At 48.9% G+C, this 21,406-nt stretch overlaps 6 protein-coding genes across 6 annotated transcripts; 1 reads left to right on the forward strand and 5 right to left on the reverse strand.

Annotated features, from left to right (window-relative positions):
- Window positions 1–2,350: 2,350 nt before the first annotated feature.
- Window positions 2,351–4,252, reverse strand: H6S33_007269 (uncharacterized protein; the record flags this gene model as incomplete). The annotated part of the gene is made up of 9 exons (XM_044838739.1): window positions 2,351–2,513; window positions 2,578–2,785; window positions 2,840–3,373; window positions 3,439–3,532; window positions 3,591–3,757; window positions 3,820–3,929; window positions 3,983–4,004; window positions 4,057–4,092; window positions 4,159–4,252. 9 exons carry the CDS (start codon window positions 4,250–4,252, stop codon window positions 2,351–2,353), a joined length of 1,428 nt encoding a protein of 475 aa, XP_044688805.1.
- Window positions 4,253–7,146: 2,894 nt separating this feature from the next.
- On the reverse strand, window positions 7,147–8,856 carry H6S33_007270 (uncharacterized protein; the record flags this gene model as incomplete). Its single annotated transcript, XM_044838750.1, has 3 exons — window positions 7,147–8,132; window positions 8,188–8,522; window positions 8,585–8,856. 3 exons carry the CDS (start codon window positions 8,854–8,856, stop codon window positions 7,147–7,149), a joined length of 1,593 nt encoding a protein of 530 aa, XP_044688806.1.
- A 1,609-nt stretch (window positions 8,857–10,465) lies between these two features.
- H6S33_007271 (uncharacterized protein) lies at window positions 10,466–11,134 on the forward strand (the record flags this gene model as incomplete). Its single annotated transcript, XM_044838761.1, has 1 exon — window positions 10,466–11,134. The coding sequence occupies one exon, from the start codon at window positions 10,466–10,468 to the stop codon at window positions 11,132–11,134; it is 669 nt and encodes a 222-aa protein (XP_044688807.1).
- Window positions 11,135–12,848: 1,714 nt separating this feature from the next.
- On the reverse strand, window positions 12,849–14,750 carry H6S33_007272 (uncharacterized protein; the record flags this gene model as incomplete). Its single annotated transcript, XM_044838772.1, has 5 exons — window positions 12,849–12,890; window positions 12,939–13,660; window positions 13,780–14,063; window positions 14,136–14,629; window positions 14,685–14,750. 5 exons carry the CDS (start codon window positions 14,748–14,750, stop codon window positions 12,849–12,851), a joined length of 1,608 nt encoding a protein of 535 aa, XP_044688808.1.
- Window positions 14,751–15,808: 1,058 nt separating this feature from the next.
- H6S33_007273 (uncharacterized protein) lies at window positions 15,809–18,439 on the reverse strand (the record flags this gene model as incomplete). The annotated part of the gene is made up of 1 exon (XM_044838783.1): window positions 15,809–18,439. The coding sequence occupies one exon, from the start codon at window positions 18,437–18,439 to the stop codon at window positions 15,809–15,811; it is 2,631 nt and encodes an 876-aa protein (XP_044688809.1).
- Window positions 18,440–20,432: 1,993 nt separating this feature from the next.
- On the reverse strand, window positions 20,433–21,173 carry H6S33_007274 (uncharacterized protein; the record flags this gene model as incomplete). The annotated part of the gene is made up of 1 exon (XM_044838794.1): window positions 20,433–21,173. The coding sequence occupies one exon, from the start codon at window positions 21,171–21,173 to the stop codon at window positions 20,433–20,435; it is 741 nt and encodes a 246-aa protein (XP_044688810.1).
- Window positions 21,174–21,406: the final 233 nt, after the last annotated feature.

Raw genomic sequence — 21,406 nt, forward strand, 5'->3', positions numbered from 1 at the left:
ATCTACTTACTGACAAACATATTTGATAGAGAAAAAGAAAACCCCTCAAACCTAGCCAATCAAAACCTTTAAATAACACATTGCATATCGGTATATCTATATACTTATTAGATATGTAGTTCATGATGAAATGCTATCAGGGAAATTCGACCTTGATATGTAAAAATATAGCTGTAGTTCTGTCAGTGTTTGTTTTATTATATCCATCAATTGCAATAGCTACACGCCTTTTAATGCCAGTTTCCTTCCATCTCGGGAGTAGTTCTTTGTCTACTTGTGTAATGATATGCAACCAATATCAGAAATAGCTATAGTGCGCAACCAATAGAAAACGTTCCTGGTGATGATGAGGAAAACTATATAGTTTAGATAGTTTAGATATATGGGTCAGTTGGGCCGGGCCCGTACTTTCATTAACCGGGCCTGCCGGGCCATGGTCAAATATATATAGACCAGTCTGGCCCATTAAAAGCCCGACTACTTAACATACCTGCAGTGTTCTTTCCGGATCCTCGAGGGCTTTCGAGGCCGGCCACTTGTTGGCTATAACGCAGAACCTATATGCCCAATGAGATGAGGTCAAAACAGAATATATGTGCTAAAAGGAAATATAGCTTTTTGCTTACCTAGAACCTACAGTGATGTCGGACATCGAGGGCACCTCGAGAAAACTCTTAATCCCCACCTCAAGCGTCCTGGCGGACCACAAAGATTGAGACAACTGTTTTCCTTATATATTAATCTCTCTCTATTGTGCAATCTGTACAAGAAATTAGCAACGAAAAGTGATATGGAACATCTAATAAGTATATAATTATAACCTGCATATGCAATGTACGTTTAAAAGCTTTTGATTGGCTCATTGAGAGAGGTTTTGTTTCACTTGAAACATGTTGCGTTGGATTTGAACATAGGGTATTGTGCTGAGTAGTGTTAGATTGTTAATAGGTTTTCAACTGGTTCTGGGAATCGATTAGTAGTTTGATTTTAGCGGCTTGGTGGCTGTTAAAGGGATACTTGCAGCTTGAACTGGAGAAATTTCTGACCTATTCACTGATATATGGGGGATATTAGAAAAGGCACATATAGATCGACTAGAGTAGATATACATATAGTGATGGACTTTGCCTGCCAGGAGGGGTCGAGGGCCGCGCAGCGGCCTGAGAGCCCCGACTAACAGGCAAACAGAGAAATAAGCCGCAAGGCGGCTTGCTTATATATTAGACTAATTGATATACATGTATACAAGGTCAATCATTGCTAAATGAGCGCAGGTACACCATGGATCAGCTCAATACTGGATCAGAACACTTTATATCAAGTTCACTTCTTGGAGGTTCATAAACTACATAGGGAATCACTTGCCTCATACCCACAGGTATCTCCAAAGCGCCACATGAAGTGACAGACCAGTACGATACTTCCTGTACGTACAGAGCCACTCAAGCAACGTGGTACACCACAAGTACTACCCAAACGGACATATCTACTCACGCCCATCTCAAGCCGCGAAAAACAAGAACCCAACGTCCCTCATACCTCCGTCTTCCTACACCCCCCCCCCCCCCCCCCCCGCGGCTCTCTGCCCCAATAGCGGTAAATCCCCAATGGTCCAGCAGCAACACAAACCCCGCAGCCATGGCATCAACCCGGTAGATAAAGTGCAGTTTCACGCCCCCCTCCAATCTCACTACGACTCCTCGCGCCATACACCAGCCAGCAATCTCCAGAAGGACCAAGCTATCCCCGCTCCTCATCCTGCACATTCCTCCATGAAACAAAGCCAAAACCGACACAAGAACCAAATATCACTCCTGCCCCTGGAGCTCTGTTGAGATGAAGCTCCTTCTCTAATGACTGTCTTTAAATTTGTTGTTTCGGAAAGGAATGTGTATGGAGAGGCAGGGTTAGGGTTATGTGTGTGGAGCTAGACAATATTTTGGGCGATACGAGGACACGGATCTTGGTACCAGTGGGCTCTGTGGTGGCTTTGAGCTTGAGGCATGCATGGTAAAAATAGAGTTGACGAAGGCCAAGGGAGTCAAGTGCAGTTATGTACGTAATGCTCGATACAGTTCACCCTCTTTTCGGGGGGGGGGGGGGGGGGGGGGGTATGATGGAGTGGACCACTTTGATATCATACAAATACACATGTATCATTACCGGAGCAACCGTATTTCTCATAGTGCTTCGAAAGCAACTTCATGTAAATTAAATCATATCACATCGCCATCATCATGAACTAAAAATAAAAAAAAAAAGGGTATACGAAAGACCATTCGCTAAGAAAGTAAAAGAGAAAAAAGCCGCTTCATCTCCAAAGGGCCCTGTATCAAATGCAATCCCATATCTAAGCCCTCGTCTCCTCGCCCTCGCCCTCGCTCACCCTCATGTTCTTCTCGTCCGGCCTCACAAAGTCCAACTCTGTGATTTCCGTGTCGTGCACCCTCCACCAAATGACTGGGACGGCGAAGAGCATTCCTATGACGCACAGACCCCATGATGTTCCAAATCTACTTTGTGTTAGTAATGGTATCTAAACGGTTGTATACTGCCTGCGGAATGGTGGGTACTTACAGAACGTAGTAGCTGTGCTTATTGGCGTCAAGACTCCACACGACCGCGGCACCGGCAGACTGGATTCCTTTGTAGAACCCGGCAAAGTAGGCTAGCTTGCGAGGCTCGTTTGAGAGAGCGCCCATGAGCCAGTATGCGTATGTCTGCCAGACGGCATCGAGGAACCCGTAGAAGAGGTAAAGGATGAGATACCATGTGTAATCCGTATCTAACAACAATTAGTTAATCCGCATTCGTAAAGGTATTACGGGAATGCACTCACCAAAGACATCCAAATTGGGATTCTGCTCAAGTGCCACCTTCTCGCGGGTGGAACCAATGAGTGGCTTAAGACCACCTCCCCATGTTGCATTAACAACCGCAAAAAGAATGACCCATCCAGCGATCGCCCTTGTTCTCCTCGACATTTTCTTATTATCCAGGAAGAAACCAAACATCAATGCGCCAATAATCTGCGCCAGCCAGTACCACAAGTTCGTGAATGTTCTCCCACGGAGGTTGAACATATACACATTGTAGCTGTTCTGTTGATATGTGTAGAACCAGTTACTCGCCCAGAAGAAGGGAAAGAGAAGCAGGATGTAGGAGTCACTCTTCAAAGTGGCCCACAGTCCCTTAATCTCCGATATGGCTGAGGGGTGCTGGATTCGTTGCACGCGGGTACCGTCCTTACGGATGATTCTCTCTGGGGGGACCAGGAAGAAAGCGAGGACAGCACCAGCTAGCATAAGGACGAGAAATCCAATGTAGGTACCGTCAGAGACGTGGAGTGCGTTGGGGTCGTTCCAATTCGCAGCTATCGGAAGTAACTCATGTTTAGCCATGGCACCAAATTTGAAATGGAGGATAACTTTGACCTACCAATTGGAATTATCGAGCCAATAACAGCACCCGTGTTGAAGATGCCCCAAAACATGCCGATGTATCTCCCCTTCTCACTCTCAATCGGGTATGACTGTGTGGCACACGAATTAGCGCCGGCGCATCTTCTTTTGACACGGAGATGGACATACCATCATGATGGTTCCCTGAGCACACCATAGTAGCGCAGCACAAACACCCAACAGCGCACCCGCAAAGATAACAAAAGGGCGGTTCTCTGTGTGGTTATAGCACAGGAATGACGCTGCGTAGATGGCATATCCGACACCTCCGAATGCGAGAGTTGGTTTCGCGCCCACTAGCAGCAGATCGTTAGTATTGGAGCATTGATTATAGAGGAGATGCATCAGGGTATCTCACGGTAGTTGAGGAACGTCCCAGCGACAAAACCGAAGACGGCAAAGGTGGTGTAAAGCGCGGTATTGGCATTTGACTGAACACTTGTATCTAGTTGGCCTCCTCCACCGATTCTTCAACGGATGTTAGCATGGTCCTCCCAGTAGCGATAGAACTCGTAACTCACCCTCCGAGGGCATTAAACATTCCTGTGTCATCCGTTAGATTGCGACATGGCTTGATAAGAGTCGAGAAACATACCAGGACATAAGAAACATACGAAGCCGACAAGAATCACTATGTATCCAGCCTCATCATTAGCACGCACACATTCCAGGTAGTATGCCCTCCAGACTTGCATACCTTGAGATAGTGGTGATCGCCATGGTGCCAATGTCACACCCATAATCTTCCTCTGCTTGATAGGAGCCAACCTCTCGCCTTGCACTTCGTCCATGATTGTGGTTGGGCTACACTGTACCGTTGAACTCGCGAGTACTAGTACTGTGAAGTTTGAACAAGAGTCGGAGTGAAGAGCTCAACTTGAGTTGAAAAGAAAAGGGTGGTGGGCATGTGATCTTATTTAGGTGAGCCCCCCTCCCTCACATTCCGAAGAAGAAGGTGGGAATTGATCGTCGGGATCTTGGCTGGTTGTGAGTGGTGGACGCGGTGGACGTGTGCACACATGGGGATGCCGAGGTGCATATGCGGGGGTGGGAGTCTTGAGTGTTTTGGATCCTGGTAAAGAATTGTTTTAGGTGATTTCTATTAGGGATTGGCCAGAAGAGAAACCAGCCCGTTTGTTCGAGCTCGCTTTTACTGGTCATCATGGTTCGATTACGGCACCAGTTGCACGTCCGTTGTGGCATTGCGCATCCCCGGCGATAATAAGCATGCGCATACATGTACCTACATACATGTAATCACTATTGCACTGGCTTGGTTCCTACGAGGAAGACCCGTTTCCTCTTGTCTGCAAGGCAAGGCCACACATCCCTAGCACTACAAGTACTCGAGCAGAGAACCAAGTAAAGCCAACCCTCACCCTCACTTCCTTCTCCAATTCTCATCGCACCATGTACTCGACTCTACGTATTACATGAAGTACATGAAGTACATGTATGTATGTCCCCGTACCTGAGGCGGATGACCACCTGCAAGCCAAGCTCAAGCTCCACGCCCCAGCCCAACGGTGCGCCACCATCTACTCGACCTATCGCACCTTCTAAGTTTAGCACTTGCGCTGATCGCAAAAAAACAAAGATAAGCTTTCCAGGATTGTTGCTGCTGGTTGCTGCCAATGCCGCCCTTCCGGATTATGGAAGGTTACACAGACCGGGTTGCTATGACGGACATCTTCGTATCTGCTCGTGTGTCCTCTCTAGAGTACCTACAGTCTAGAGTACCGACATGGAGACATGCAATATATAATGTGGATACATGTATGCTTATTGGTGAGTCTAATCTTAGCTTTGCTGTTGGAGTTGTAAACAACAACAGTGCCATGTAGCTGTTCACAACGTCTCTGCATCCTCTACATTCTCTACATATTCAAATCAGCGATCGCACCACGCGTCGGCAGTTTATCGATAGTACCCACTCCTCCCCTTGCCCATGTCCATGTCCATAGCTTGAGCTTCCTCAACTCTAATCAGCTTTATCGATCTCTCCTCCCCGTTCAGGGTGCTCCTAGATGCCGAGGGGCCGAACCCAGTTAGACAACACCATTCGCGTATCAAACAGGGTATCGCTGTCCGGGTTTACCCATAACGGATACTGTAGAGCAGTTGTTCTCTGGAGCTGAGCTACTATCAAGGCCTATGTACGTACGTACCTACATGTACCTGAAGGTAATAATATCCCGGACCGCATGTTGGCAACCACGGCCGGATGTGCGCTCTCTCGTCGACCTGAGTAAGCGCAGCCCAAGAAAGCTTCTCTTGCAGCGCGGCTAGTCCCAAATCCAGCTTCTTGATCCTGCAGAGAACTATGCCCGGCCCGCGCTCGATCTGCAATCCTGGTTCTATTATTATACCTGCACTTCGTTCGTGGTACAAGTGGTATTGATGATGGAAATAGAAACACGATCGTGGGTTCTCATGACACTCCTGAGCAGGTTTACGCTCGTGGCAACGATGTAGATATGTACTGCAATTAATGTTTCACCTTGGATTCATCGCGAGCACGACTTCAGGGTGGGATGAGGTTGCGTGTGCGTGTGTGGAGACGGGGTCTTAGTCACCACTAGTGAAGCGAAGCCACACCAGGACCCGTATCGGTGTGAGCCCTATCACGGACGTCTAAGCCCCGTCGAGTGACGTCCCTTGTTCCAGACCAGAGTAATAATAATGCCGAACAACTGAGGATTTTAAACTTTTGACTGGACTGTGAAGTATTAAACTGATGGATCTTACATGTCCCTGGCACCTAACACCGACAACGAACACATTGAAGGTACATAGATGGTAGAATCCAGCGGGGACGAAGCTTCGAAGGCCAATTAAACTTTGTTTTCTTTTTCCACAGGCACGTGTGCAGAGTCTTGGTTATAGGCTACATGTAGCACCTCCCAAGCCCATTCCACAAGTGTTCAAACTGTATCCCGAATCACAAGTTGCCCGTCCGACTGCTCCCTCCCCGACCGGTGAACGATGCGCACAATCCATAATATGTAACCTACAAGAAGATCCACCTTTCCATCTCCACAACTCGTTGAGCGAGTGTTCGAGCTTACAGTGTGAAACACATGCGCCAAACCAGTGCACTTAAAAGCAAAGCGATATCGCAGACAGTCGCTCACTCGCATAAGAATTGATCGAGTGTCACCGCCGCGGCGCGGAGTGATGAAGTGCCCAGACGCATGCATGCAGCTCAGAAGGTTCTGCACAACGGGAATGTGAAGTGACCTACATATACATGTCTCTCTGTCCAGCAGTATATCTTATATCTCAACCCCTGAGGAGATGCCGTCGATTCAATGCCTAACGTCACGTCAGTGAGCCGGCAAAGGCCTTCGTGATTCACAACGAATACCGGACGTAAGGGCTGACCGCGCCCGGGCTCGCTTGAAGAGCAGCCATCTCTGCATCATGTCGTGACTTGTCCATGCATATGATGATTCATAAAACACGCTCTGTAGATCGTGCCCTCTTACATACAACAATCCTTATTAATTGATTGGAAGTGGCGTCGGTCTTTTGCCAAGAGACCAAGACACGAGTGAGATTCCATGATTAACTACTGCCAACCTTAGAGATCTAATCTGAAATTTATTCGTTCCTTTCCATCTACAATTATATGCATGCATTAACAACCCGCTCTATAGTACAAACCACCACGACATCAATGTACCTACCACAGCTTAAAGCCCCCCTTCACCAACCTCTGGAACACCTTCCCCTCATCATACACCCCACTCACCCCCCTCAACCTCTCCACCACCTCCTCGCCATAACTCTCCACAACACCCTGATCCTGCGCCGCATCGTTCAGATACAAGAACGGCTCCTCCACCCCCAACTCCCTCGACTTCTCCGCCAGCTTCGCCATAAACGCCTTCCCCGTCCCCAGCACAAGCTCATCATCCGCCTCCTCCGCCCACATCGCATTCAGACAGAACCACACATGCGGCGCCCTCGGCACGCCCATCGCCCTCCCTCCCGTGCTATTCGCCACATCCACCATCGCCGTCGAGATCGGCTGATACGTGAGCGACCCCAGGAACCCCGGCACATCATCTAGCGCTGCATACGTGCTCGTAAACAGGTCAATGGCATACTGGTACATCTCCTCGCTCACCAGCACCGACAGGTCACGGAACGACTGCCGCGCCACAGGAACACTCTCCATCGAGTATATCTCGTTCGCAAAACTACTCAGCGGCCGCACGCTCGCCGTATTCTGGAACGGGCCGACATCAAAGAACGGCTGCAGCGCCTCCGGCACCGTCGCCTCCGGGTCCTGATGGAACACCTGCAGCGTCAGCAGCTCGGCCGACTGCGACGGCATGCGGATGAACGATGATATGATTGCGGCCTTGGGGTCCTCGATCTGCCCCTTTTCTTGGAAGGCCTTGATGGCGCTGATGATGGCCGGGTACTGGTAGGGGAGGAAGTAGAGCGTGCCGCCGTAGATGAGGCCCGACGGCTTGGGGATGGTGGCCAGGTCGATGCGTGTGACGAGGCCGAAGTTGTTGCTGCCGCCCTTGAGCGCCCACCAGAGGTCGGGGTGGGAGGTGGCGTTGGCGTTGACTACCTCGCCGGAGGCGAGGACGACTTCGAAGTTCTTGACGGTGTCGGCGGCGAAGCCTTCAGTGCCGGAGAGGAAGGAGAGGCCGCCTGAGATGCGAGTTAGTATCCCCCTCGCCTCAATTCGAGTTTTAGAAAGAATTACCTCCGGTAATAAGACCGCCTACGCCGACAGGCGCGACTCTGCCGCCGACGACCAGCACGTCCTCGCTCTCGCACTTCTCGTACACGTTGATCCACCTGTTTCCCGGCCCGATGCGCGCAACGCCGCTCTCGTGGTCGATGGTCACCTCGTTCAGGTTCTCCAGCGAGAACAGCACGCCCCTGGAGATGGACGCTGCGCCGGGGTCGGGCGTGTGGCCGCCGCTGCGGATCGCGAAGGGTGTGTTGAGGAAGGCGGCGATCTTGACGCCTGTTGCGGCGGTGCTGGTGCTGTTGGGCGAGAAGATGCACGATGGTGTTAGGTGGGCCCGGACAGACCTAGAGGGCACATTAGTATCTAATTGAAGAAGGAAACGGGAGACTAATGGGGGTGAAGGTACCAGTTGATGCCGACCTTCGAGGTATATGCGACCTCGGCACCAGGGAGGACAGTGCTCTCGGGGAAGAGGAGGCCCAGCAGCGAGCACGATATATCGACATTGTCACCCGCAGCGTCGTAGGACTCGGCCAGCCCGGAGATCTCGGTGGACGAGAGACCAAGGCCCTCGGCGAAGGCTTCGAGAGCATCGGTGTTGCTCTGGTCGGCGCTGACAAAGTTGCTGCCGAGGGAGAAAAGACCGGCGAGGAGGAGGGAGCAGGTTGAGGTCTTCATGGCTTCGAAGTTGTGGAATTGTGATGGTGGAGTAATAATCTCTGCGGGATATCATCTCGCTTTATATACTCCCCATCCTACTGGCTCTAACATCTACATACAGGGGTATTTAAATTTCTGGGGGGAATCAGATTGGTTTTCGATATGAAGCCCCAGCGCTCTGGGTGGGGTTAGAGTAGGGGTTCTAGCTTCTGACGTGTGTATATGCACAACCTGGAATGTCACTATGTTGCTATAGCTACCGGGTGTGGTTTACCCACTGGCCACCAATCTGGAGGAGAGGAAGCTGTTTCGCGTGCCGCACGTTTACATGACAGCCTGCGGCGTCCTGCGGCGTCAGCAGTGGTTTGCTTAGTAGTAGCATTCCTTTGCGCAGATCTGAGGGCTAACCACCACCACCATAACCTCAACCACAACGTCCTCCATATGCGTTCTACTCGAAATCGCCCAAGAAGGAGCGAAACGTGCCAGCCGAGAGTTAGGGGGTAGATTCCCTTCTCATCTCTGTACCCACAAGCGATATTCCTGAAAGATAGAAATTACTTCCATGTCGTTCTCGCACTCGCACTCGCACTCGCACTCGCTCACGTTCCCGCATCCGTGTTCGGCACCGCAACCAGGATACCGGATGCGGCTGATGACGAAGCAAAGCGGTGAATTATTACGCCCCCTCTGGCGCTAGGACGGATGGGGGATGATGTGCTGTGCTGTGCTGTGCTGTGCTGTGCTGTGTTCTTATTGGCCCAGCTAGCAAGAAGGAATCGTACGTTGGCTTAGATTTCGGTACCCGTTGTGGAGGCGATTACTACTTGGGAATTAATACTACTCTAATCCAACCACCACCTTGTCCCTGCATATTGAGGCTTTTTGGGGGCGGTGTGGTCGTGAACCGTACTCGCTTGGCAAGGTATGTATATATCTTTGTGCTTGAATCGAGGAAGCTTTGATTGAATGCTGGGCAGGGAGCTACTTTATCTGTTCCAAGATCCTGTCGTTGCAATTGGTGGACGCCCACGGTCTGCGAGTGTTATTTAATACCTGCGCCCGATCAACACTTCTCATCTAGCGATGGATTCAATTAACTGCGGCAACTAGACATCACGGTCCGGGACTCTCGTACGAATGTCACGCCTACGTGCGATATTTGCGAGATGAAATGTCACGCCATCAGGAGAGGTGGTAGCGCATATGTGTTGTGCCCGACAATGCAGATCTGGAGCAGATTAGTAGGGTCGCCTCGGTTGGGTTTACTAATCAACCAAATGAGACATGTCTGGATTGGGATAATTACTAAGTCTTGGTCGGAATATATTGCAGGGTCTACTAATATCGGAATCGCAGTCTTGTTTATACAGATGTACATATCAAGATATACTGAAGAATACTACACATTTTATTCTACCAAGGAACCCCAATACCTGTCTTCTGGATGCTTTGATCGAGGGCCTTTTTCATTATTAACAGCTAAGACTGACTCTACAGGCCAGAGCACGACATATCATTACCACCTATATCGCAACCAACCAGCCAACCTGTCCTCCGCTCTCCCACCCTCCACCAAAAACCTCGCCCCCACCTCAATGCCGTCCATCCACCTCCCCAACCCACAATGGCAGTCCCAGAAGTCCCACCCCGCCCACTAGTCTCCCCCCACCCCTCCGAAAAGGTCCTCTCCCGCATCTCCTCCTTCCACCGCCCCCGCCCCAACCTCAACCTCCCCCCCATCCCACCGCGCACACCCCCCGCCGCCCTCCGCCAGGCCCACCGAGCCCAGGTCCCCGCCAGGCGCCGGGAGGCCAAGAAGAATAATACAACCACAGAGTTCACCAAACGCGCCATGCTCCAAGCACAAGGCAACGCCGAAGACCTAGCTCACTCCCCCACCACCACCCCCACATCCAAAGACACCGAAAGCCCCACCGAGAGCATCGATGCCGCCGAGCAGCTCACCGAGATCCTCCCGCACCACCTACCACCCCACCGCGGCACCTCCGGACTCCTCCACAGCCCGCGCCCCGTGTTTGCGCTGTCGCCCACATACCGGGCGCGCGGCCCGGGGAGGTCGATGATCCCCGTGGCGGTGGCAGGGTCGCCGCTCATGTACCGGGAGGTTGTGAAGCGGCCGGTGATGCTGCCGACGAAGGAGCATGATGGCAGGGGGAGGAAGAGGGAGAGGGTTTTGGGTTGGGGGGTTGCGAGCCCGGCGGCGAAGAGGGGGGTGGCGGTGGGGAGTGGGAAGGAGGAGGTGGGGGCTGTGAAGAAGGAGGTGGAGGGGTAGCGGGGGGTGTGGGGGAGGTCCCAAGGTTCGATTGTGGGGCTTGTGAGGCGTGAAAGCTGATTGTTGTGCTTGTGATATGTTTATGGTGTCCTATTATGGTGGGATATATCTTCGGCTTGGAGGCGTTGTGGAAATGCGCATACCTGATTACTTGCTGGGTAGGCTTTGCTCTTATTGGATAATCTTTCGCTGATAAGTGATGGATTGCTTTATTCGTTATTATGGTAGAAATTAGATGATTAATGCGGGCGAATACTTGATGATTAAATCAATTAATCAATTAACGAAGGCGAATTCTTGAATTTGTTTGGTCCGAGTGATATTCTGTGACTCCGTCAAATCAAACCGCAACACTCCTGATTGATCGACTGATAGTTCATTTATTGTGCCCAGTCCCGAGCCTATGATGACGTTTAACAGTAATAATAGTAGGAAACGAGAAATGGGATTGATTTAATTTAGGGAAAGGGTCTAAAATGACACAGTTTTCGGTATACGTGCCCTGCAGTAACACACGATGCACGCCGAGAGCACAACTTGAAAGACAATTGGGCATTAAAGCCACTAGTAATAAGGATCGATTCCCAGCCCCACCACTCATCCCTTCCTCCCCTAGAAAAATCAAACGTAGAAAAGAAAAAAAATTCTACAAAACTACAAAAGGTACTGCCGCGACTTATTAACCTCCGATGTTATTACATAATTGCTCAGCTATCCATATCTTCATTTTGGATCGTATGTAGCGAACTGCTGTGTCATAGAGCACGTCTACCGAAAACTGTGTCATTTTGAACCTTTTCCGTTTAATTTTATTTTGTAAACAGTGTGGCCCACGATGCTACTGAAGGCTAGTAGAGACGAGTGCCTCTGCGGCTCTGCGGCTCTGCCCCGTATTGGCTTGCTCGTGCAAGGAGAAGTGGTACATACCTCGAGCTACTCGAGGCAGATAATTACTATATTTAGACGTATCAAAATGTTATCATAAGTGGAATTTGTTTTTTCCTCTATTAGTCTCTTCTTAGATCACCCCGTCCCATATACAACGCTCTTGGTTCGCGTTGCGTGCTTTCCGTTCTTCTCTTATCTCAACACTCCTTTCCACTGCCACGTACTGGTATTTGCGGCCCCCTTTACCGTCACATAAATCAAAATCCGGCTGCAAGAGCATACTCGCAATTTATAGCGTTTGAATATGACTGGGTCTGCATACTAATTAAACAAAAAAAAAAAAAAGAAAAAAAATAGCCAAATCTTGCACGGGGCTCTTAATCTTGGTGGTGCGCGGTTATGTTTAGAAATTCTATGAAATTTCGATGACACCCGTGTTTACTTGGCCCAAAACCTAGCCTTTTCCGCCATATTCAAGCATAAAACGAAATTGACGTGAATTTATTATTATAAAAGAACTCGTCCTACTTCTACTCGGCACAGCAGTGCCTTATACCAAACATTAGATAAAGAATAAAGCACATATCCATTACCAAAACAATAGGTATCCAAGTAGATGTGAGGACCGAGATCCAAAATTCGAAGCCCTTAGTTTATGCTCTTAGTGCGTCTAGCTTTCGCCACTGCCACTCCTCTGCGTGCCTTTCTTGACTGAGGTGCAATCTTCTTTGGCACAGATGCAATCCTCCCAGGTCCAGGTGCATCCTCTTCCGGCGCCTCCGGGTCTTCCAAGATCGTTTCAAAGCCCAGGTCGCCAATAAAGTAGTCAAGGCACCCGCTGAGATTCTGATCGTTGTATCGCGCGCATCTAACCCGTTAGCCTGGAATCATATAGAGACGGGGATCCGCTACTTACCCTATTTTTCAACGCCTTCCCGACGAACTTGTCGTACATGAGCAGAAAACCCAGCTTAGCGACAAAGATATCTTTCACTTGCGTTCTCAGTCTCAGGCCCTGACTTGTTGGCCTTCCCCAGAACCAATCGCGCACGATATTGTGGTATCCCCGGAATGTGTATATCCACTCCACAGGCTCACCTCGAGCAGGATCGCTGACCTCCATCTCCACATCTTTATCTCCTCTTGCGCTGGCCAGAAATTCCTCCAGCCTATGCATTTGCTTGCCTTGCTCTAGCAATACCGCCCTATTTACCTCCGGGAAAAGCTCCAAGATCTCGGCGTAGAAATTATCGACAGCCTCCTGGAAGCCCTTCACTACTTGGTCATAGGCCCACTTCGCCACAGCGGGACTTTTGTCGTGGCTGTATGGGAGAATGATGTTCCGGAACCGCACAGTGTCTCGTTTTAGCAGGCCCTTGTCAATCAGCTTTTTGAGCTCTTTGGTGCAGCGCTCGTAGGTGAAGATGTCGATCCGGCCATTCAGCGTGGGCTGGGTATGGCTGATGTTCTGCACGACGGTGAGAGCCTGGCTCTTGTAATTTTCTGGAAGACTGTTTTTGATGGAGGTGTAAAGATCATAGGACGGATGGTTCTGGAGTTCGTTGAGGCGGCATGAAACATAGAGCTGCTCGAGTCGATGCATGGAGTACACAAAGCCAAGGGACCAGTATGTTGGGTCTGTTTATAGCAGCTGGTCAGTCAAGTACTCTAAAATAGCGGCGGGAAGAAAGAGGATGGGAAGTGCAAGAGACATTTAGTTGACTCAAAACCACCATTGAGGAACAGGTCCCACAAACTGCGCTTGGCCTTTTTCTCGCGGAAGTTGTAGGCATCGAGTGGAATGCAGAGCCGGATGTCGTTGAGCATTCGTGAAATAACCACTCCAGCCTTCTCCTCGGAGATTTCGGCGCTGACATTGTTGTCTTCCCTCGACAGAATCGACAGACAGATGTCCCGCCATATCCATAAGATGATCCGGAAGGGATCATAGCCAGTTACACTTCTCCATGAATGAATGACCGTGTTCTTGCTAGAAAGAAGCCGGACATGTCTATTGTACTCGAGGTCTTCTATATCGTAGCTACTCTCTCGGTGTTAGAAGCACCATCACAGGAGAAGGCAGCAACAAAAAGGAGAAGGAGGGAGGGTTTACCATTCTCCCAGACTCTCGACCGTGTGCATTGTGTTTACAGCGAAAAGAAGGCATTTGTGCGCCTCCAAGCTACTTTCGGTCATCTCAGCATCCTCATTCGCCTGGAGCGCGATACTGTGAACATTCGGTATCCAGTTCAAAAGCGCCCTGACCACCATGAGCCTAAGTTCTGCTTGCCGGATTTTGTCAGCAGGCTTTATGTCTTCAGGTTTCATCTCATCGATCTGCCTAAGCTCATAAATCGGCCGATCCATGGATTTGCGGGTCCTTTCGAAGTCGTAGTCATCTTCCTCTTCTGGTTGGGTGTTGCCAGCAATGACGACGGGGTTGGTTAGAGCGGTGAAATTTGACGGCGATTCCTGTTTCACAAGTACACGGATATGCTTTTGCCCTTGGGTGGCCCTTGGGTGGCCCTCCCCAGGCTCATTGTAGCGGTGATCTTCCCTCCTGGTGGTTGCTCGATGGCCGTTGATGGTGGCTAGGGTGGTGTTGCTCTACTTCGATGGGTGTTGATGGTGTTTATCTGCTGTTGTTTGTTCGCGCTGCTACATAGCAGGGTATGTTGGGTATCGAGTGACCGCTTGTGAAGTGCGTCTTGGCACTCATGGACAACATCATGGATTCCGATCTGGTAAAAGGATGTGGCAACGCAACAAAGCCTCAGCAGTTCACTACTGAGCTCTGAAGGCCTCAACCAACGGGACCAGTACCCCAAAGATTATTTCTGGGTCACTAAAGTTTTAGAACTTTAGGAATATTTGAAACTCACCGGTTGCGTGGTTCTTCGGAATAAGGAATTGGCTGTGCGGAAGGTTTTACCAGATAGACACCCATGTAGTGACGCGATATACCTGAGCTAGTCTCGTGCCCATGGCCAGTATGTGGTGTGATTCTTGTAATCTTTAGAACGAGGACGAGTTGTCAAAAGTCTGGGCACGAGACTAGACCTGAGCTTCAATACCTCAACCTCTCTTCGCATTTTTACCATCTTACTTGGCCCTGTCTTGTATTTCATCGTGCCAAATATCCAAAGAAATGAATAAGCACTAGATAATTGCAGGGGATTGGCACGTGGTCTTTAATACATATAATAAAAATGCAATAAAGATAAATATTTCGATAGTTGTAAGGATTGTGATTGTGATTGTGATGGGTACAATACATGTATGCTACTATTTACGATGCCTGGGGGTACTTGTGCGTGTTCGTTTCCTTATCGCTAACTGGGTACGGTTTTAAAATTTCAATATCTGAGAAATCTTTTGCGCAAAGTTAAGCAGCTGGTCCGTCATGATTTTATTCTACAATCTAACGTGGGTTGCCGGGTAGGACTATCAATGATAATCATGAATACAGGCTCTGATGTAAATATTAATAAAGAACGATTCACATTTTCTTGCTTCAGCCAGTCATGCATGTATCGTGTGTTGAAACTTTTATTTTAAGACCCCACGTCTCCCCGTTCTGAGAACGTACATGTAGCCCTTTGCGTTACTAAATGATATCTGGGCGAGAATGACAAGAGAGAAAACAAAAACAAAGAAAGACATGCACTATTTAGGAAACTCTTAACAGAAAATGAAATTACAAGATCTCGGCTTAAAGCCCAAACATGAACGTAATTCCAATTGCTGCGGCATCCCGACGGCTTGACTCTGGGTATTCACTAACCCCTACTGCTCCCAGTGCAAAACCCTCTTCTTCCAGGCGTCCATCATACCCACAGGCAATGCTCCCGGCCTAACGATTTCCAATCCTCCCCACTTCTTCGCAACCCCGTCACCGAAAGACGCCAAGATCCATTCCCAGTACTCATCAATCCCATCATCACCTCCAATCGAATGGGGAGCTGATCTAACAGCGTCGGAAAGGCAAAGAATGCCCATCTTCATCTCAGGTGTACGTTTGGCTTCGCAACGAACCGCAATCTTGAGCAATTCTTCGTACGCTTCTTGCCAATGCTTAAAACCACCTTCACGGAACATGACGTATTCCTCAAAAGACATGAAAGGCTCATCCTTGAGATGGGGGTAGTTTGCATCATCCCTCCTGACCCTTCCTTCGTCCCATTTCTGTTTGAGGTTGTCATACATCTCGAGGTCCTTCTCGATGGCTTCTGCAAATATCTCTGAGGGATCCTCGCAAATCTCGTTCCTGATAGCTTGCTGATTGACGAATGGATTTTTGACTTCCAGTCCTCCCAAAGCAATGGGCCAATAGAACCACCCAGCTGGAATATCCTGAACTCCGAAACGCTGTTGAATTTGTTCTGCAAGGTAATCGATCATAGAACCAGTAGGGAAGATTTCACGGTGAATACGTTCAAGCGTGGACAGGATCATGTCGACATGCTCACGGCCGAAACACTCAGCTGCAGTTCCGAAGTTATTAATGAAAAATGCTGCGACATATTTGTTATATGCTTGGATCCAGCCGAAAATAGAGGTATGCGCCGAGAGTTGAAGTCTGAGCTCTGCAATGTGAACGTCGACTTGGGCTTGGTCGATTACGAAACGTCCAGAAGATTCGAATTTGAGAAATCCCCATTTGACATCACCCTCAGGAAGCTCGGGGTGTTTCTCTGCAGAGGCTCCAACAGTTACAGACCCTGTTTTTTCATCATTGAAGGAAAGCCCGACCAAAGATGAGAAGGTTTGGATCTCTTTCCAGGCTGCTGCACAGTTGTCAGGGTTGCTATTCCACAACCAGAAATCATCGTGGATGCGATACAAAAACATCCCGTTAGCGCGTTGGTTTACAGCATAGTCCATGCAAAATAGAACTGCTTCGCCGAGGACGGTACTGAGACTATGCGAGATTGGGACACCACATTTTCGGACACGAACAGATGAAGAGCCACCATCGGCAGCAAAGAGGAGGGGAGTCTCAAGAAAGGTTTTGAAGAACTTGATCCACTCAGAAGAAACGCCGAAGAAGGACATCACTGTCAGGATTGAGGCATGAGATAGGCCAGGGCCAAACCAAGAGAAGTCGGAGCGCACAACAGTAAAACTCCCATGAATGGCGGTGCTGAGGAGGCATTCAGTGCTAAGAATATGGAGGAGAGACTGCTTTGTCTCCAACGCGCTCTTCAAATATTCTCCATCTGTATCACCACCACTAGATTCGGAATCATAGTTGACGATCGTACCACCGGTACCAAGTTGTGCCATGAAAAAGGAGTCGCGCTGAGACTGATAACGGTGGCCTTCGATTGTTTCTGGGTTGTTCTTTGGAGAAAACTCCTCAATGTTCTCTTGAAGGAAATATTTGCGTCGCTCAATGTGTTCTTTTGACAATTTCCCGACGCATGGTTTCCAGGCGGGAGAACTGAACATGCTTTTAAAAAGGTCCCGGAAGCACCCACACCACTGCATTCCAATGTACTCCAACATCAATGCCTGCATGATCTCCTCGTCCTGGAAGACACGGTACTTCTGGTTCAGTTGTCTCCTCATCTCTACTGGAATCCCAAAACCTGCAGTATTGTCTCCTTCCCAAGTCCATGAAAACACAGAAGCAAGATGCATGTTGAGCACGTCGGTCACCTCACCCAGGATGACTTCATCACGTTTGAACTCCCTCAATGTGTCTTTCTTCTCGTTTGACATGAGATCAGAGGTAAGCAATGCCTCAATCGTGAGTTTCAAATCCTCTTGCGAGATCTTTGAACTCCCAATCACATCACCGGATTCCTTTACAGCCTCGCGGATTGCTTCGAGTTTAGCCTTATTTTCTTTTGTGGATGTGAAGAGTTCCTGAAGGTATGACAGGATGGCTTTTTCATCAACTTTGTTTTCGGTGAAAACTTTGGACTCGAAGATGGCACGCTGCTCATACATCTCCTTTCTGCCAATTTTTTCGAAGCTTTCAGAATCAGGGGAAGTGGCTGCCTGAGTAGCTGGAGAGCCTGCTGAACCAGCGCTCTCAACCCATTCCATCAAGAGCTTTCCGAAAAGCTCGGCATACTGAAGCCTGACTTCTTCAAATTCGAAGTCTTTGATGATTTTTGCCTCCCATTCCTGAAGACATGAATTGGCAAGAGTTGGGTCGTACTTTGCCTGAAGGAGGAGCTGCTCGATGTTGGAGATATAAGCGGGTGGATCACGGCCCAATTTTGTTTGGGTGCTCCAGGACTTGATCCCATCGAGGAGGATTTCGACCTTTTCTTGCTGGTCCGATGCAGCTTGAGCGGATTGTAAGATCTGCTCCTTTTGTTCAATAAAAGCGGTATTTTGCTTTTTAAGGACACGAAGCTTAGTCTTCGTGATGGAATCAAGCGTTTGAGAGAATGCTGAAGTCATTTTTGATAGAGGAATGAGAGTTGATGATGAAGGAATGAGAGTTGATGATGAAAGAATCGGAGATGATGATGAACCGATGAGAGACGATGATGAGGATGGATGGAGAGAGGGATGAGCAGATTCGAATACGATGAAATTCGAATATCAGGATTTGAGGGGACGAGGAGAGGGAGATGAGATGATGACGGATGAGAGATGGAGAGAAGAAGAGATGGAGATGAGGAGATGATGGAGGATGGATGATGGATGATGATGGATGATGGATGATGATGGATGAGCGATGATTTTGGGGATGAAGAGAGATGGTGGTGGAGTGAAGAGAAGAGGAAGAAGAGGAAGAAGAGGATGGGTGTGGGTGGAATATAAGTAGGAAGGCGGGACTGCACAACGAGCAACGAGTGATACGACAAAAGTGTGGGAACGAATCTAATGGGAAGGAATCTACTTTATGAGGGGAGGTCGACGCGCGGCGCTTCTATCCCGCCAATAGATGGGAAGCTTTGTTTATCAATTGTATGCGGGACGTTCCCTGCCTAGCGCTCTACAATGCTTTCTTGGTCAATGGCGAGCCTGAATGCTCACCTATTGATCATGGTCAATCAACTTCAAAGGGGCGTCATTAGCCCGTTTGCCAATGTAAATTGAGTGTTGGGGGATCTGATTTGGGCAGCGGGATTATGTATATTCAACTTGCCCTTGGCTACATTCACATTAATATTCAATTTCAATAAATAAAAAACAAGCACAATCGAATCAGGACTTAGATGTAAAAAAACTTTTGATATAGAATGACTGCATGTATGCATGTAGGATAAAGAAAATCAATCTTAATAGACGGCCGCGGAGGATGAGGACGATGCAAAGAACACAAAAGTGAACAGATGAGTCATGCTTTCGCGGGTGAGACTGCATGATTCTTCACCGTTAATTCATGTATGTACGTACCCTGGTCCGGTCATTCGCCATTGACCCAGAAAATATTTTAGATAGTACCTACATGTACTAGGGGGGCCACCTCGCGACCGCGAGTTGTACTTTGGATTATGGGTATAAAATAATTATGGAAGGTCTTTAATGGGGGGGCCTTCGGCCACCCCCTCCCCTTCCACTTCCTGCTCTCTCGAGTTCAATTCTTCCCCTTCCACCTCCTGCTCTCTCGAGTTCAATTCTTCCCCTTCCATCAGTTAGAGTTCGTTCAGTCGTGAGTGCTCAGTACTTTGATGTATCGTGCTTACTAAACCACCCCTGTCGCTCTCGACCAATCATTGAGAAAAAAGTACGGAAAACCCAAAGACAGTACATATTAGATTAGACATGTAGTGTCGCATTCAATTGACACACAAATATTCCTTGGCAGCAGACTCAGCGGCCAATTCTTTCGTGCAATGTAGGACTCAGTAGTACTGGTTGGGCCACAGCCAGTTGTTCAATTGGTAACGGACACTAGCCGTTGATCAACTAGTTCAATGGGTAACGGACACTAGCCGTTGATCAACTTCAATGGTTGAGTCACTCTAAGCCTGTGCCACGCTTTTGCGTGAATCTGTGCCACGCTTTTGCGTGAATCTGTGCCTAATAGAATCTTCTTTGCGCAATTAAAATTACGCCTAACCACGTACATGTATTTAAGCTTGACTCATTCCACAGAAGTTATTGGTCCGGTACTTACATGTATGCCAATTTGCCAGGACAAAGCCAGCCATGAAATGAGAGTATAAATATGCTTTTCCTTCGTGGCATTACCATGCATGAGTAACGACATCCGGTGCTGACAGTAAACAACACTCTGAGTCTACGTATCATGAATGCAAAGCACATGTTATAGGTGTTTTGGAGTTCGTTTTAAGCCAATATATTCTACCTATGTATTATAGACTACTGGTAGAAGGATTATGTAGAAAGTCTAACCTAGAAACAAGCAAGTATGTCCGCGACCAACAGCTCATGTAGCACCCTTCAAAGATACCTTCTCCCCCATCAGACTCGTAAACAATTAATCATCCAGAAATGTCCAGCCAAGAGGACTAGTGGGGCCGGGGCCTATAGCCGTTGCCCCCGCCTGCTCTAAGCACTTTATACACTCGTCCCACTCTTCGTTTTTTGCCCTATTCAGTGCTGACTTCCCTTGATAGTCCAGGGTATCGAGGCTCAGCCCTTTTTTCTGAAACCTTTCAATCAACATCTTTAGCCCCTCCACATAGCCTAACGCAGCAGCGACATGCAGGGCAGTCAGGGTATTATCTCCAGTGCACACAGCCATATCCGCACCCGCCTCCGATAGAAGCTCAACTATCTTGGCGTGCCTCATTTGCATGGCTATATACATTGGCGACAACTTCCAGTACCGACAACCACGGGGATCCACTCCGTGCTCCAGCATCTTCTTGACAACCACATAATGGTTGAACTCTACCGCATGCATGAAAGCCGCACCCTTCTCGATTTCGCGGGCACCATGGTCGAACATGCGTCCAATCAGTCTCTCCTGGCCGTGCATCATCATCCTGCGGAACGAGCAGATGCTGTCTCCGCTAAAACACGACCAAACCATTCTGTAGTGCTTGCCCAGCGCCTTGAGGCTTTGTGATCCCTCGCATACGTGGATTCTTGGCCCGGCGTTGAGCATCTTGGCAAGAGTTTTGTCGTTGTAGGGCTCATCTGGGAGGCCGTAGAGCTTTTGCTGACGCCTGTATTGTTCAGCGATGAACACGGTGATGTCGAGTGCATTTTCCATCAGCAGGCGTACTAGGCGAATGTTTCCAATAGCGACACTCCAGTGAAACGCAACTACCCCGTATTCGCGTTGAGTGCTTGCGAGGCGGTCGAGAAGTGGGGTGAAGACGGCGCAGAAACGACGGTTGGTGCAGATGAGGGATCCTAGGTCCGAGTGACCACTGGCCCTTTTTCGAGCTGTGGGAGGGAAAGTGGCATTATCGCCATTGTCGGGAGTCTCTAAAAGATAGTCGC

This window comes from Morchella sextelata, assembly GCF_020137385.1.
Source record: "Morchella sextelata strain SCLS chromosome Unknown scls_23, whole genome shotgun sequence".
Classification (NCBI taxonomy): Eukaryota; Fungi; Ascomycota; class Pezizomycetes; order Pezizales; family Morchellaceae; genus Morchella; species Morchella sextelata.